Below are 15,668 nucleotides of genomic sequence, written 5' to 3' on the forward strand. Positions count from 1 at the left end.
GCCAGCATAGTCACTGCTTTACACTGCAGCTCTTACCTGCAAGGCTTCCAAAAACCTGAAAGAGCCAAGCCTGCGGCCACGGGGAACCAGACAGAAAGTGGCATTGTGCAGCATTTCACGGTAATCATACCTAACAAGAACAGGGGAGAAAAGAGAAAATTCAATTAGTGGTGAGTCCTAGATTAACTGGGCATGAAAATGCAAACAGCTGTTGAGACACATCTGGATAAAATCATCCCCAACCAAGACCATTCAGCACCAGGTTAACTAACTCCCTCCATGCATGTGTGTCAGCCTCCTCTCTGGCAATTTTTTATTCATCCTCAGCTGCAACCACCATGGGAGAAAGATGGGGAGAGTGGTAATGAGACTGATAAGGAAGGAAGTAATTTTGCCTTTGCAATAATGAGCCAGTTCTGCATAAACAGGGCATGACTTCCAGGAACAAACTCACATTAAATATTTTGATACCCAAAGCATTGTTGCAGTACTTCTGTGACCCTGATTTCTATTCAGATTTAGTCGAAGTCATGCATAACTGTGTTCACAAGAGGTTTGTACAAAGCAAAAAAATATTCAAACTATGCCAAAGAAATATTTCCTTATCAAGCAGGCACTAAAAAAGGGATGAGGGGATACAATGACTCACTTGGTGGTTATTGTTAAGTGTGGAGAGAGAATAAATGGCCAGATTTTGGCAATTAATCACATAGCTGCAATGATCCATGCTCCCTTGAATGTAAGTGCTGATAGACATGTCTGTGTTTTTGGTTTTATTTTTAACCCAATTACATCAATCACCAGAAAATCATTCACCAAAACCACACATCAAATCCCAACAGTTTTCCGCCTCTTATTAGCAAATTGTACTTCTGACAAGCCCAGGGAACTGTGAATGGCATTGACCTCATCTGAGTCAAAAGGATCCAGGTTGAACACCCTCCATTCTCCAGAGTGTCCGGACTCTGCACATAGATGCTACTTTGACAGCAACTTGTAGCACTGAATTTTTTTGACACAAATAGTCTAATTTTACCATGTCCTGCAGGCAGAGCAATTTTTTTTGTATGTGTGTTTATATATATATATACATAAATGATTATATTTTATATACAAAGAAGTCAGGATCTATGTTTGTATTCTCACACAGGCCAGACAGATGGGAGTAAGCCAATTTTCAATTATAAGCTCTGTCTTTAGGAAGAGACATCTTGCAAAGGCCCATTTGCTTAAACAAGCGTGTATAGCTAATTTGCACAAGAAAAGGTCACTGTGAATGGATTAAGATTATCTCCACTGAGAGTAAAATAAAACCCCTCATTGCATTAATTAAAACTACAAAACAGACTTCAAAGTCCCTTTTTTCTTTTGAATCCTATCTCAACTTTGGCTAAAATACATATATATATGTTCCATCTGAATGGCAGCTGTTTATTTTTCTCTGTGTGGGATAGAGATTGGCAGCCATGTCCCAGCTCACCAGCCAGCACTGACACAGCATACAGGGGAAAATATTAGGACTGGAATACCGAAAAACAGTTTAAAAAAAAAAGGTTGCCGTTTTTAAGCACTCCTTTTTTACATATTGAGAGGTCTGAGGCTCATTGCTTTTACTGTGTATTGCAGGACAGCAAATGTTAATAAATACCAAAAACAGAATACCCCATAGGGCTAGAAAACACCAATCAGAAGTTCCCCATCATTAGCTAGCTAAAAATGTAAAATCCTGTTAATACCTTAGAATACAACATTATCCACAAAACACTGATGACAAAACCAGAATACAAAGAAAAGCAGAGAGTGAGTCTTCCATATCCCAGTGACATCTTATACTGGGCACCTGTTCTTTCTTATCTAACTTGCTGGTTTTAGGATAGATTTACAAAGGAAAAATAAGGAAGAGGATTTTGTTGACCATTTTCTGCCTCAAAACCAGTTAGCATCTTGCTCCCATTTTTGAGCCTTTTAAAACGTAACGTGTGATTTACTGCAGAGGTCTGTAATAGCACAGTTCATGGTCATCAAGCAATTTATCTACATCATATGCACACAGAAAGCCCCATCCTAACCTTGATGTATGGGCACAAAATATCTACTCGCTTCAGGGAGGACCCACAATTACAGAAGGAACAAATCCAGAGTAAAGTAATATCCATCAAGAGCTGCTGAAGTGAATGAACTGTACCAGAGATTCTACTGAACAAACTCCCCTGCAATTTGAACTAAAATGCTTTAAGGTGACTCAATGGGATCTTTGAGGGCAGTGCTAAGGGACCCATGTCCACTATAAACCCCTCAGAGACCACTCCAGATCAAGCATCTATTTGAAATCTGCAAACATGAGGTGCTATTGTTACTCCTACAAGTTCATGGGTAGCAGACTAAGCAATGGGAGCATTCTGCCTTAGCTGGAAGACAGAAGATGGCCCAGTATGTTTAAATACAAATTTGGGAACACTTGTGCAACAGATGTAAGCGGCCCCAAATACACAAACATTTCTGTCAGGCTGCAAGCCTAATAGCTTTGTAATGCAAAGCATCGCTTATATAGGAAGTAATATACATGTACCAAACAGTACTTTAGAGTCAAGCTTGCAACAGAGACCATTAGAGACCATTTCTTTTTTTTTTTTTTTTTTTTTTTTTTTTTTTTTTTTTTGACTGTCAGGCAGCATTTGGAGGACATCTTGGCCACAAAAATGTCACTTGGTAAATGAAACTCCAGCTAACAGGCCATGGTGAGGACAGAAAGCTCAGGGCAACTTTCACTTTCAGACTCCCTCCCATTCAGCCCAGACAGAACCATGCACACAGCAGCAGGTTTGATTTTTGCCAGCATTTTGTCAGGGACTGCAAAATGTTTGTGTACATTTTTTTCCTCATAGCAGAAAGCACACAGCATTACACCTGAAAGCATCTCTGCTCTTCCCTTAACTGAGACTTAAAATGCTTTCAGTGAAGTGAGTGAAATAATCTCTAGGATTAAAGGTAAGTATCTGAGTTAAGTGTTTACTGGACTTGAAATTTCTCCTTCACTTGTGCAGGAGAGAAATCAGAGCTGGCAACAGACTTCCAGGAACACTCTCTCAGCTAGAGTACTGATGTTGTACATTAAGTACTAATCTGGCATTTAATGGAAACATCAGTACTGCATCAACAACAGGCTTTATTTCCCCACTATCCCCACTGACTAATCGGAGCAAAACCTCAGGGAGGTAATCAAGTATGAGAACCTGCACTTGCCACTGGAGGAGGCATCTCAAGCTATAGAGAAAATAGTCAAGTTTAGAGGAGGCTCTTCCAGGGTTTCTTCTTATTCTCCCCAGCAATGGGGGTTAGATTTATTTCCAGAAGTATTTATTACTGTTAGCTGGTAACATCTGAAGACGGCAGGGACATTTGATATGGTCTTCCAGCTTGCATTGCTGTGGTTTCTGCAAACTCAGAGCTGCCAGAGTGTGTGGACAGCTCTCCTTTACCTGCCTACTGAGACCCTCTTTTTTTTATCTGGCTGTGGAGGTTTTTCAGGCTCCAGAAAATGAGAGCAAAGACCAGCACTGCAGAGCACTGAGCAGAGGCTGGCTGGGCATCTCTTCCTTACTTGTGCTGTTTTGGTGTTACACTACTTCTGGCACTTTCTTTTCCTTCTGGCCATTTATCTTCTTAGCATTACAGTAGAAAAGCTTTTAGAGGAGTCCTTTGCTTTGCTCAGAAGGTATTTATCTCCAGAAAGCTCCAGGTTTCCACATTAGAAGACTGGCAGGGAGTGGGGGCACATGATTATTGCTCATACATTCCTGATTCCTACAATTCTGCACGCTTGCACAGAGGTAACATTTTACTGCCAATTTTAGGGTCGGCTTGGCCTGGGTCTCAGCTGCAACATTCAAACATGTTAAAATCCAAAAATGCATATGCCTTAAAAATGACAGTTGAGTCTTCAAAACTAAAATAGCTACAGATTTAATCCAAAGCTGGCATCCCTCTGTAAGTATTAGAGGCATGTTTTATTAACTTTCAGGCTTCTTTTTATAATGATTAAGTGTACCTTGTTCACAGCTAGTACCTTTTTAGACAGCATAAAAGAATAGCTCTATTTGCAATCAATTCTAATGTATTCATGACCTAATTGAATTATTCCCTCCCTGCCATCACCCATAGTTGAAGAAATATGTTTGGCCCCATCAATCACACAGGTGTAAACATTGCAATGCTATGTGGGCAATTATCCAAAGGGGAAACACTGCCCTGCCGGATGCTCCTACCATTTTAACTCCTTGATCGAATACACAGCAATCTCTTTTCCCTCATTCACCCTATTTTTTTTTTTTTCTTCTGATGTTCAGACCACATCAATCAGCACACGGATTAGAAGGCTGCTTGGGATTCCTGGTTCTCCATTATCCCAAGGAGCCCCGGCAGGCTGCAGAAGCTCTGCAGTGACTAATCAGCCATGCCATACATTCCTTCCTACAGCTTAAGCATTTCCCCATGTCACTACCCTGCAGAGATTATAAACTAGCCCGGGAAATATTTTCACTACCAATTTTAGTATAAACATTTTTTTTGAAAGCCACATCTTCATCACCACTGATTGAAGAGAGGTCCAAAATCTAAAAAGACTGTTTAGACCAGCAGCTATGTCTAGATGCAGTGATTATCATAACACTTTATCAAGCTACATGTCACCTGTCATGTAGACAACACTTTTTTTACAGGATACCATCACCATTCTCATTTCATAGATGGAAAACCTGAACCAGAAATGACTGGTGGCTTCTCCTGCAGCTAGAGGGACCTTGGGAATGCTAACCACAGAATCCTGACCTTACTTCTTTCCCCTCTGGTGATGCAGCATTCACTGAAATCCATCTGCATGCTATGGCTATTAAAATTCAGATGGAAATATAGGAGCAGAACCCAAGCCAAATACAACAGGTTTAACTCAAATCAAATGCAATGGGTTTAACCCAGCAGTACATATTTTAACAGTGCCACACATAATCCATCTTTTGGAAGATGCTGGAGCTCATCTTTGGCAGGGACTATCAGCACATTCCGCTGTACATGTCAGATGTGACTAGAGCTGCTCTTTTACTTCCTGAGCCAAAAAATTGTGATGGCACTTAACCAACTATGTCCAGGGCTCCCTCTCAGGGCTCCCTCTCTGAATCTGCAAGCCCATGAATGCACACTGCATCTTCCAGAAGTTTCTGTATCATATGAAGTACTACAACAAAGACATACAGTAAAAACTTTAACACAAGGGTAAATGGAGAAGTGTTTCCCAGTTTTCCAGTATATTAATTTTCAGCTATTAACCAATTGGCTATTTTTCCATGTGCAAATTCTTAATACAGATGGCTCTGAACTACTGACTGGAGAGCCTGAGAAGAAACTCCACTCAGTCACATGGAGTGTCTCGTTGCTTGGTTTCCACTAAGGTATGTTGGCTTTTAAATAAACTGTCAAGTAAAACTTGGCATTGAAAACACCAAGTGAGTAACTGCCTTTGTAGAAGAGCTGACAGCTCGGCTGTGTGTCAGATAGATAGCTGCCCAAGACTGAGCTGGGAAGGCTCATGCATCCTGCTTGGAAGGGTGCCGTCACTGCAAACCGCTTGCTCCTGGATTTACGGCTGCGCGATGCTTTGGGGTGATCTGAATGCTGGTTAACTGGCTACTGGCAGTTCATCTCCTGCTCTGCAAGTGCTGGTTCTGGAATTAGAAAGTTTAGAGGTGCAAAAACATAATTGGAAAACTTTTTTTTCCTTGTTTAAAAGGCTAATTGATTTCACAGGTGTTTAATTATCATTTGCTGTGAGATAATACCTTGTAGTGCCATAAAAAATGGATTTAATTTTCGAGTGCTTGCAAAACCATTGCCAAAGCCAAGTTAGAGTGAAAGCTAGATAATTATTCTATAAATCAAACACACTGCCTCCTTTCTTTGAAATTTTTAATACTTGGCTATAATGATATCTGACGACCTTGAAACTAACATAAAAAGGATTTTCTTGCCAAGTGCTGAAAGGCAGCCATTAGAGTATTTCTTTCAGTCTAGCTCATTACTGCAGCCGCTGCCATCATACTAACCCAGGCTGCTGGACTCCAAGGATGTTACTGTCTGACTACAGCAACAGCGTGAACACTGGTAATGGCCGAGTATGGGTATGAGCACGAGCCCAATCAGAAAACCCTGCATAATTCTACTAGGCCTTGCAATGGAAATGAAACTCTGAAAGCATGCAGTAACTAACAGCGAAGCACAACTGTTTCCTCCATTCCATGCCAGCATCTTCCTTTGTTTCAAAAAGCTGGATTATCGAAGAAAAACAGGGAAGTAGACTTTCCCCTTTGATGCATTGTTAAAGAAACTGTATTTTACATTTGAGATGGACAGCAACTGTTAAAACTGGAAGTGTCTTTAGTGTTTAAAGTGTCTTTAAAGTCTTCAGTGACATCACTGTTTGATTCAGTTCACTTCAATATCGTGCAGAAAACCATTTGGATACAACAAGCCGTTTAAGTCAATGTGCATTCCAACAAATAAAAATGCTCTAAAGATTTCTGTCTAAATATTTACACAAAATGTCCTGTAAATCTATATGATGCATGCAAGGCATGCACAACACTTGGATTGCAAAATGCAATCCAACTGGCTCCCAGTGGATAGACCACCCAGAACAAGTAGTCTTACACAGTAGCAACAGTGGTCTCACCAACATCATTTGGTAATTAAAGATAACTGCTTATTTAGCAAATGTACCAGAGTGGGTTTGTAAGGGGCATGTCAGCGGCAAACCTTGCAGAGCAGGAGTGTTATGCTCCAGTTACCAGCAACCTGCTAATGGCACCATGCAGTGCTTCTTCTAAAAGCAAACACTGGCTCCCAGTCTTTGAAGTCCTCTAAGAGTGCCTGTTTCACAGCTGCACCTCACTGTGCTGGCAGCAAGAAAACTCCCATCATGCCTAAAAAAGAAAAATCCATGGAGAAGCAAATGCATTGCCCGCCTGTATCTTGTGAAGAAGGTAAATGCAGCCCCACACATTGTGAATATCCTCCAGGTTGGTGTGAAAGCGGGGATGCACATCCAGGAACATTCACACACAGAGTCACATGGTAAGATTTTACCTGGCCCCACCTCCCCTGCCATGCCCTTTGAAGTGACAAAAGCATGTATGAATGCTCTTTGTCTGAAAAGTGCCCAGCTGGCACTTACTGACCATCAAGGTGCTGGACCCTTACAAGGTAAAGAAGACCAAACTACTAAGATGATCCAGTGGCCCAGACAGCCGCTTTCTAACAGGATTCTTCTAACAATAAATTACACCAGCGCTTTGTATCCTTATGGAACCTCTACCTTGCCATTTTCTGGAGATTACAAACTCCTTTTAGAATATTTTAATATGAAGAACCCCAGCCTGCTGGCAGGAGAACAAAGCAGCACCTCCACAAATGAAATCACCATGCAGCCTGAACTTGGGCTTCATCTACTCAGCCTTGTAGTATCTGACTCTTGATAGTCTGCTTTGTGTTTCAATAGGGCACTCACAAATATACTGGGCTGCATCAAAAGAAGTGTGACCAGCTGGTTATGGAGATGGTTCTCCCCTTCCACTCCACTCTGGTGAGATCTCCCTGGAGCACCATGTCCAGCTCTGGGGTCTCCAACACAAGAAGAACATTGACTTGTCAGAGTAGGTCCAGAGGAGGCCACAGAGACAATCAGAGGGCTGCTGCTCCTCTCCTAAGAGGAAGGGCTGAGAGTTTGGCCTGTTTACTCTGGAGAAGCCTCCAGTGAGTCCTTATTGTGGCTTTTCAATATCTAAAGGGGACTTATACCAAAGATGGAAAGAAGACTTTTACCATATCCTGTAGTGACAAGAGTAATGCTTTTAAATGAAACGTGATTGAATTTACACTGGACATAAGGAAGAATTTTTATGGTGTGAGAGTGATGAGGCACAAGAACAGATTGTCCAGAAATGCTGTGGATGTCCCATCCCTGAAAGTGTTCAGGGCCAGGTTGGACAGGGCTCTGAGCAACCTGGTCTAGTGGAAAGTGTCTCCATGCCCATGGCAGAGAGGCTGATGATCTTAAAATATGCCTTGCAACATAAATAATTCTGTAATTCTATTATACTTATTTTTGAAATTGGGGATATTCTACTCTGTCCTTCACAGAGTGACTTTGTTTGGACTTCAGCCCTTTCCTAGCAGTGAAGCAGTGTCAAACACTTGTCCTAAATAGCTCCATCTACTCCCATTAACTAAACTCACATGCTGTGACAGTCCAGTAGTGAACATCTTTGGGGTAATTTCCCACTGGCAAAGACAATTTTCTTATTGATTTATTGTCTAACTTTAAAAAAAACCAACAGAAAAACCCCCAACAAACCAAAAAACCAAACCACTACTGGAATTTCGGTCATTCAAGCATCAGTATGGACTAAAGATCCAAACAAAGAAAAATCTATACTGCATTTTCTGAACAAAGAAACAAATTTTAGTTCATCTGCTACCTACTCTAATTTTGAGATTACAGGACATACCTGAAAGCCTCAGCATGCAGAGATATAAAAGACTTATTGTGAGATCTTTCACCTGTCAACACACCTGTTGGCTCTGAAGCTGATGACTGCTACCTACCTGTCAAAAAAAATAAAAGGTCTCCAAATCTTTTTAAATTATTTTTAAATAGCTCTTTATTAAAAACTTGAGGTTAAAAAATGCTGAAGAGGATCAGTTTTCCATACTTTCACACTTCACTATCTGCTGTTACTGAATGTTTTAAATAACCTAGGAAGAAAAAAAGGTATATTACAGGCCCCCGAGGGTAAAAGATGGATAAAATCAGTGTTCTGCACTCATTTATGCAGCAGTCTGATAACTGGACCCAGCAGAGACCAGAGGACTCTTGCCATTGTACGGAATTCCATCCTCTCTGTTAAGCTGCCGGTACGACTGGGGCTTCAGCAGGACAGTAGAGAAAGTACAACCCCCTGAAGATCAAATTAAGAAGGGGTTATAGTTTCTTGCTTTGAATGTCTGGCTGAGCTCTTTACCAAACAATTTAGAATAGTCCTTATGAAGCCTATCATTTTCTATTCAGCTCCACAGATTTTCCCATTACGGCTATCGAGCTCCTAAGTGGTTTGTTGGCATCTTTAAAAGTTATAGTCCTCCAGACGCAACATCTAAAAATGGAAAGCAAAGATGATGTGCAATGCTGTCTCTAATTATGCAGGAGTTCATTTCTATGAATGACTGGATTTGTTTCCAAAAAAACAAAGAAGGACTTTACACAGGAACTGCTGGCAGAGCCCCATGTTGTCTAGGCATGCTGACCTAAAATGTGACCATGCTTGGAGGAGAAATTAGTTCAGCAAATCCAAGGAACAACTTTGAATGAAACAGAGAAGTGATTTTTTACTCATGCAGCTTAGTCACCGGGAGCAGTACACCACAACATTTCCAGATACTTCATTCTTTTGGCTTATTATTAATTCTTTTACTTGCCTTCATCTAGGACCTCCAAGTATTTTCTTTCTCCTTTCTATAAATGAGACAAAGCTACCATAAAAATAGGATTAGGACACAAAGTGGGGAGGGGGAACAACCCTACTTCTGTGTATTTTGGTTTTGTAGCTCTGAATTTTAGGGTAAAATCCCAGCACTGTTAACAGTCCAGGATGGTTTCCACTGGCTGACAGCAGGAGCTGATCTTCTGGCTTTAATGAGGACTAACTTCTGCAATAAAGCAGAGCAGAAGTGTGAACTCTTGAAGGGCAGGAAACAGCAATTTTTTTTCCTTATTGCAGTCAATAGTCAGTATTAAAATAATTTTTATTTTCTAAGAGACAGAAAGCATAATATAGCAGGAAAAATCCACTGATAAATGTTTTTTTGGTGATGTCTCCTATACCCATTCACAATTTTGCTAAGATTAAGCTAAATCAAGGCCACACAATGTGTGATTTGAGGACCAGGACTGTGCTTCACTGAGTGGCCAGGTAAAATGGAATCTGTCACTCTGCAGATCTGCTCTTTCTCTGTGCTTGCTCACTTCTGCTGACTACAGTAAAACCCAAGTTCTCTCTTGTTTTTCTCAGCAAAAAAGGCATTTATAACTAGTGCACTGGTCCTCTTTATTTCTGCATCACCAAGTGCCCTTTGGAGCCACCCTCCTCTCCTCAGCCAGAGTGAGCTGCATGCCATTTTAAGTATCAGTTTAAAATTGCAGATGGCTTTTATTAGGCATTTCCTACCTCCCACAGTGTTGTTGAGGCAACTCCAGTGGTCTTCAGTTGATGTTGAACCAGAGCAGGGTGTCTATACTACATTCACTAAGGCTGGAAAGAGTTTTATCCTCTTTCAAAGGTACAAGGGATAATTGTTTCAAACTGAAAGAAGCTAAGTTTAGATTGGATATACTGAAGAAATTTTTCACATTGAGGGTGCTAAGACACTGGAATAGATTGCCCAGGGAAGTTCAGGATGCCCTGTCACTGAAGTGTTCAAGGTCAGATTGGTTGGTCTTTGAGCAATCTGATCTATTGAAAGATGACCTGTCCAAAGCAGGGGATTAGGCTAGATGATATTTTAAGATCAAACCCAAACCCTCCTATGGTTCCATAAGTCCCCACTGTGATATACTGGACTTTTAGGAAAAATTGCTGTCTAAAAACCTCCAGAAGCACTTTTGCATCCATGCATACTGACATGCACACACTTCCACACTATTTAAAAAGGATTTTCATCTGGAAACCACTGTCGCATGCGCTTAGCCTTCTTCTCCTGCCTGACCCTGTCCTGACACATAAAAGGACCTCACATATGATTTTTGCAAAATTACTTTTTCAAAAAACAAGGCCCATTTTGAGAACAAAGTTAGAGGAATAACCAACCAGAGCAAACTGAAGGAGAGCTCTTCTTAAGCATGCAAAACAAGAAAATCAGTCTGAAAATGCTAAATGCCAAACACTAAACCAGACCATTTCATAGCTCTGAGTACCACTGTCACTTTGCTCCTAATGTCCCATGGACGTACCTGCTGATGGTGATTGCCTGACTGTTCACATCTGTACCTCCAGTGCCTCACCACAGTGCCAGGCATCTGAGCTATGCTGAACCTGAGCCTACAAGCTGTAGATGGTGTTTCTGCATCCCTACTGCCACCCACTCCTGCTCTCAGTGCTCAAGCACTGCTCACAACCCTGTTTCCCCTTTTTAGCATTCCTGCCCCGCTGGGCAGTGTTTGCCTGAACATGCTACGTCTGTTTGCAAGCTAATAAATTATTTACACAAACTATTCAAGCATAGCAGCAAAGATATAAAACATTTATCAACAAAAGGAACAGTTTGTCATTTTAAAGTAATTATGTTTCTTTAAAGAAACCAACAAATTCAGTTGTCTCAGAATTACTTACTAGTTTGTGCAGACTTGAAAAGACTCCCTCTCTGGCAGAGAGGCATCTTCACTCCAAATAAAGCTTTAACCATGAGAAATTTTATACCTCAGCAGGGAAATCGAAATCTGGTAGGTTTTGTAGCCAGAACCCCAATGAGAAGCACAGATCAGATTAGGCATATGCTGGCACCTTCTCCTGTGATGTGCTGAACTGAAACACTTCACATGAGCTGTAGGAGAGCAGGGAACTCCTAAGTGTATTTGCAACTCTGCTCTGGGGCCAGTATCTGAAGCACACCTACACCACACTTACACCAGGGAGCAGCTCTACCAGCCCCGTCCCTGGAACACTGCCAGACACCTCCTCCAGCCCCACAGGGAAGTGTGCTGGGCCAGGATGACACTGCCTGCCAAAAAAGCCCTTTGCTCTCTCCCTGCTCCCTGCCCTGCCCTTATTATCTCCTCCAGCCATGAAGGTGCAAGGACAAATGGAAAGGGAAAGGCATCAGCATGCAAGTGCTCAGAGGGACCTATGAGCTGGTGTGCTTTGCAGATTGCCAAGGAAAACATGACTGTCCAGACAAAAGGGTTTACAAGAGGATGCCAGCAGTGATGAGATTAGTCAGAGGAACAACAGCTCTTCAGCCAAATGCTAACAGCCAACAGATGGATGTGGAAAGTGTTGACTGTAAGAGAGGCCATGCAATGATGCAGTGCAACACGCAACTGGACCGCTTTTTTCTACAGGTGTGTTAATGCTGGTATTAGTTTTAAAATATTTAATAATATTTTGAAGTTCCAGTGATAAGCACAGAGCAGGTGAAAAGACATCTGTAAAAGAGGCTTCCCTAGCAGGGTAACCTTCCTACCTGTCAAAAACTCTAATCGCAGCCCCTTGTGCTAGTGGGAGAAAAGGCTGCATAGTTCCCAGCTGAGTCTGGGTTTCGTGTGTTGTGTCCCCAAGGGGTATAAACAAGACCTCGAGCTCTCCTTACAAACTTCCGAGCAGCTGTTCTCCCCCAGCTGCCCTTCTCAGACTCCAGATGGGCTGTGATACAGGCATTATCCTACAGCAGTACCTCAAATCATGTGTTAGATGTGTCAGCAATTTTTGCCAACGTTGGAGGCTAAAAAGGTACAGACCTGGAGCAGGGTTCTGGAGCATCTTCATGTAGCACAGACACCTTTTACATACAGTTTAAGAGACTGTAAAATGCAGTAAACCAAGATATAATGCTTGGCATCTGAAACAAGACTTTTTACCTTAGAAAGGAACAATTCTGTATAGGATTAGAGGGTCATTGTGGACAAGCAGCTTAAGGTTGTTACAGAAGAGCAAATGAATCCTTAGACACATCAACCATGTACACACAGAGAAGAAATTGTCCCTTTGTACCTGGAATCAGTGAGGCAGACACCAGAAAATACGCTGTGCTAACATCTCCATTTTATAGAGATGGTGAATAATTGAAGACAGAGAAAAGGGACAGAGAAGTTATTTAAAGGACTATAGTAAATACCCTTCTGAGAGAGACTGAAAGACCTCAGCTTGTTCAGCTTATCAGTGAGAAGAGGAAGAAGTGGCTTGATTACAGCATATAAGTGGCTCTACACGGAGAAAAATAAAAGGAAGCAAGAGTTCTTCAACCTGCTGAAAAAGGGCATAACAAGAATCAAGAGGTGGAAGTTAAAAGTGAAACAAATATCAATAAAAATCTATAGGAATGCCCAGCACTGAGGGTATTTTAAGCACTGACCAAACTGCCAGGAGAGATGGTGGCTCCCCCATTAAATGATCTCTTGAAATCGGAAGGAAGTGCCTAGCCAGAGGACACACTGTAACTCATCCCGCTTTACTGGATGTGGCACAGGGTAAAGCGGGTGACACAGAACGGGCTGCGCAAGAGATCAGACAGAGTAATCTCCTGGTCCATCTGGCCTTCCATTTTCTGTAAAAGCTACTAGTATCTGGTGCTTTTACACAGTCCTGTGCACAAAATCTCTACCTCCAATAGTCCATCATGTAAACTTCACCCTATTACATTAGTACTGAAATGCCTGGGTGTATCTCTGATAAGCAGCCCAGGCACTACTTAGATCGCTTTACTGTAGGTATAACAGATTCAGTAAGACTAAATAGCAACAGCTTACACCTCATAACAAAAAACCTTCAGAATTTTTCTACTTCAGACCAACACATTCATCTTACTCAAGAATTATTCATGTGATGGACGGAGAGTTGAAAACGTAACTATTTTTTTTGAACAGAGATCCATCTTGTATTTCTACAGATCTCAACTGGTTCTTTTCCTATAAAATTCTCCACAAGACTTTTCCACAGGAATGATCATCCCAAATAAAATATCAAGGTTGACTATCATTTTGGTAAACTTAAGAGAGACATTCATAAATTAGCAGAGAAGAAGGGGGAAGCCCCCAAACCATTAAATTATTATGCCTAGATGGAATTTTTAAAATTATCTTGTTTTAATGGATTACTGAAGCCCTCCCGAGTTCATCTGCAGATGCTGAAAGCATGAATGGATAAAACTAGAAGCCTAGGGATTAGCAAAGTCATTAACACAATCACATTTTCCCTGTGTGGAATATTTTCTTTTCTCTTTCCTCTGCCTTTCAAAGGTTTATGATCTCTGTCTAGTAATGCAGCCAGTTCTTATACAAAACTTACCAAGACCTTTGTAATTTAGCTGGGAACATCAGTGTTTATTGAGATGTCTTGTTTAAAACTAGTTTCTCATCACAAATTAATACTCTGCTGTGAGAGGTTTGCAGAAATGGAGAAAGAGTGAGAAATAAATTTGAAGGCAGTTCCTTCCTTCTTCTGCAACTCCACGTCAGTTTGTCTTCAGAGAGGAGAAAGGTCTGAGCACTACAGTCCCATCTCTCAAATACATTTTTTTTTGGTTTATACTTTCCTCTGCTTTCGGCTTTCTTGCTCTGCTGAATAAGTGCATCACCAGCAGAAACCTGACCACACAAAGAGATGTGCAGTTTATGTTTTGCCCACACCAAGGCATCTCAGGCTGGCTGTGGTTTCACAGGTGTCTCCCAGCTCTCAGCCAGCACAGAAAGCAGCCTCTCAGCTCCTTCTCCTTCAGCCTAACATGTTTGGCATGGTTCTGTGGTGACCTTTTCCATGGAGTTTTGAAGGATAACATAATTGCTGCCTCAGCAGATTCCCCAAGAAATTCATGAGAGAGCTTTCAGCTTCAGTTTTGTGAGGATTCTGGAAAAAATTAAGCCTTTAAAGTGACACACGACCTTACTGTCTGTCCCAGTGCTGCCACAAATGTCAAAACCTCAGAAAACACTGCTTGAATCAGATATTTGACAAAAGTCCCATAGAGAAGTTATAGCAGATGATATTAACCCATTACGCTGTGAATTCTACCATAGCTGGTAATTTTTGGGTCGCTCCTCAACCCCCAGATTCCTGACAAATGCGCAAATTCATTTTGCCCAAGGAAGCAGCACACTGTGCATTCAGATGAGTGCTGCAGGGGAATGTATCCATGGGTATCTTCTGTAGTTGTTTATACTCATCATAGCTGCAGACCAGCAGTCTCTTAGCCTCAGGTCTTAATGCATCTACACTCTTTTATAATTTTCAGGAAGATAACTACTCTGCATGTGCTACACGCCGGGGGAAGGACAGCTCTGACTGGGCTGGAGATACACTGTTCCACAGCACCCCAGGGATGGATGATGGTGTAGTGCTGGTTTCCCAGTGATACAAACCACATCCCACTAAAAGTGGGAACCTGTCTCACCCTGTCTTGGTAGCCCCGCTGCACAGGAGAGGGAAGAAGTGCCGAGGTCAGAAGGGAGCAGGCTCAGGAGACAGCCAGATGCTGCACAGGAACAGGAGCTCCCTGCCTGCCAAAGGAGAACTGGGCTCCGGGGTTAATGAGGAGTGAAAGGCCAAGTGCCCAGCAGAGACATCCCCATGGGCTGCCTGCGACCCAGCAGTAGCTGAGTCTCCAAAGGATAGGACAGCAGCCTGCTGGCACGATCCAGCCACACAGGATTCTTACCCACACACTGCAGTCATGCTGCCCGCAGGAGCCAGCCCAGATGCTCTCATAAATTAGTGCATCGAGGTCACCATGGCCAGGTTTTTGCACATCCCAGTCTACAACAAACCTTTTAAAAACTGTGCTCTATTCCTGAAAGCATGTGGTTTCTGACAGCAGTCTCAGGCCAAGGACACATGGTGCCTGTGCCCAGCAGCCCC

General features: G+C 42.0%; 1 protein-coding gene across 1 annotated transcript in view; it reads right to left on the reverse strand.

Annotated features, from left to right (window-relative positions):
* Positions 1 to 15,668, reverse strand: part of EXT1 (exostosin glycosyltransferase 1) — a 178,189-nt gene that overhangs the window by 27,051 nt on the left and 135,470 nt on the right. The window contains exon 2 of the mRNA XM_066335107.1: positions 37 to 130. Coding sequence (XP_066191204.1) covers positions 37 to 130 — 94 coding nt within the window. The remainder of the gene's footprint in view (positions 1 to 36; positions 131 to 15,668) is intronic.

Source organism: Sylvia atricapilla, chromosome 1 (genome assembly GCF_009819655.1).
Source record: "Sylvia atricapilla isolate bSylAtr1 chromosome 1, bSylAtr1.pri, whole genome shotgun sequence".
NCBI classification, from domain to species: domain Eukaryota; kingdom Metazoa; phylum Chordata; class Aves; order Passeriformes; family Sylviidae; genus Sylvia; species Sylvia atricapilla.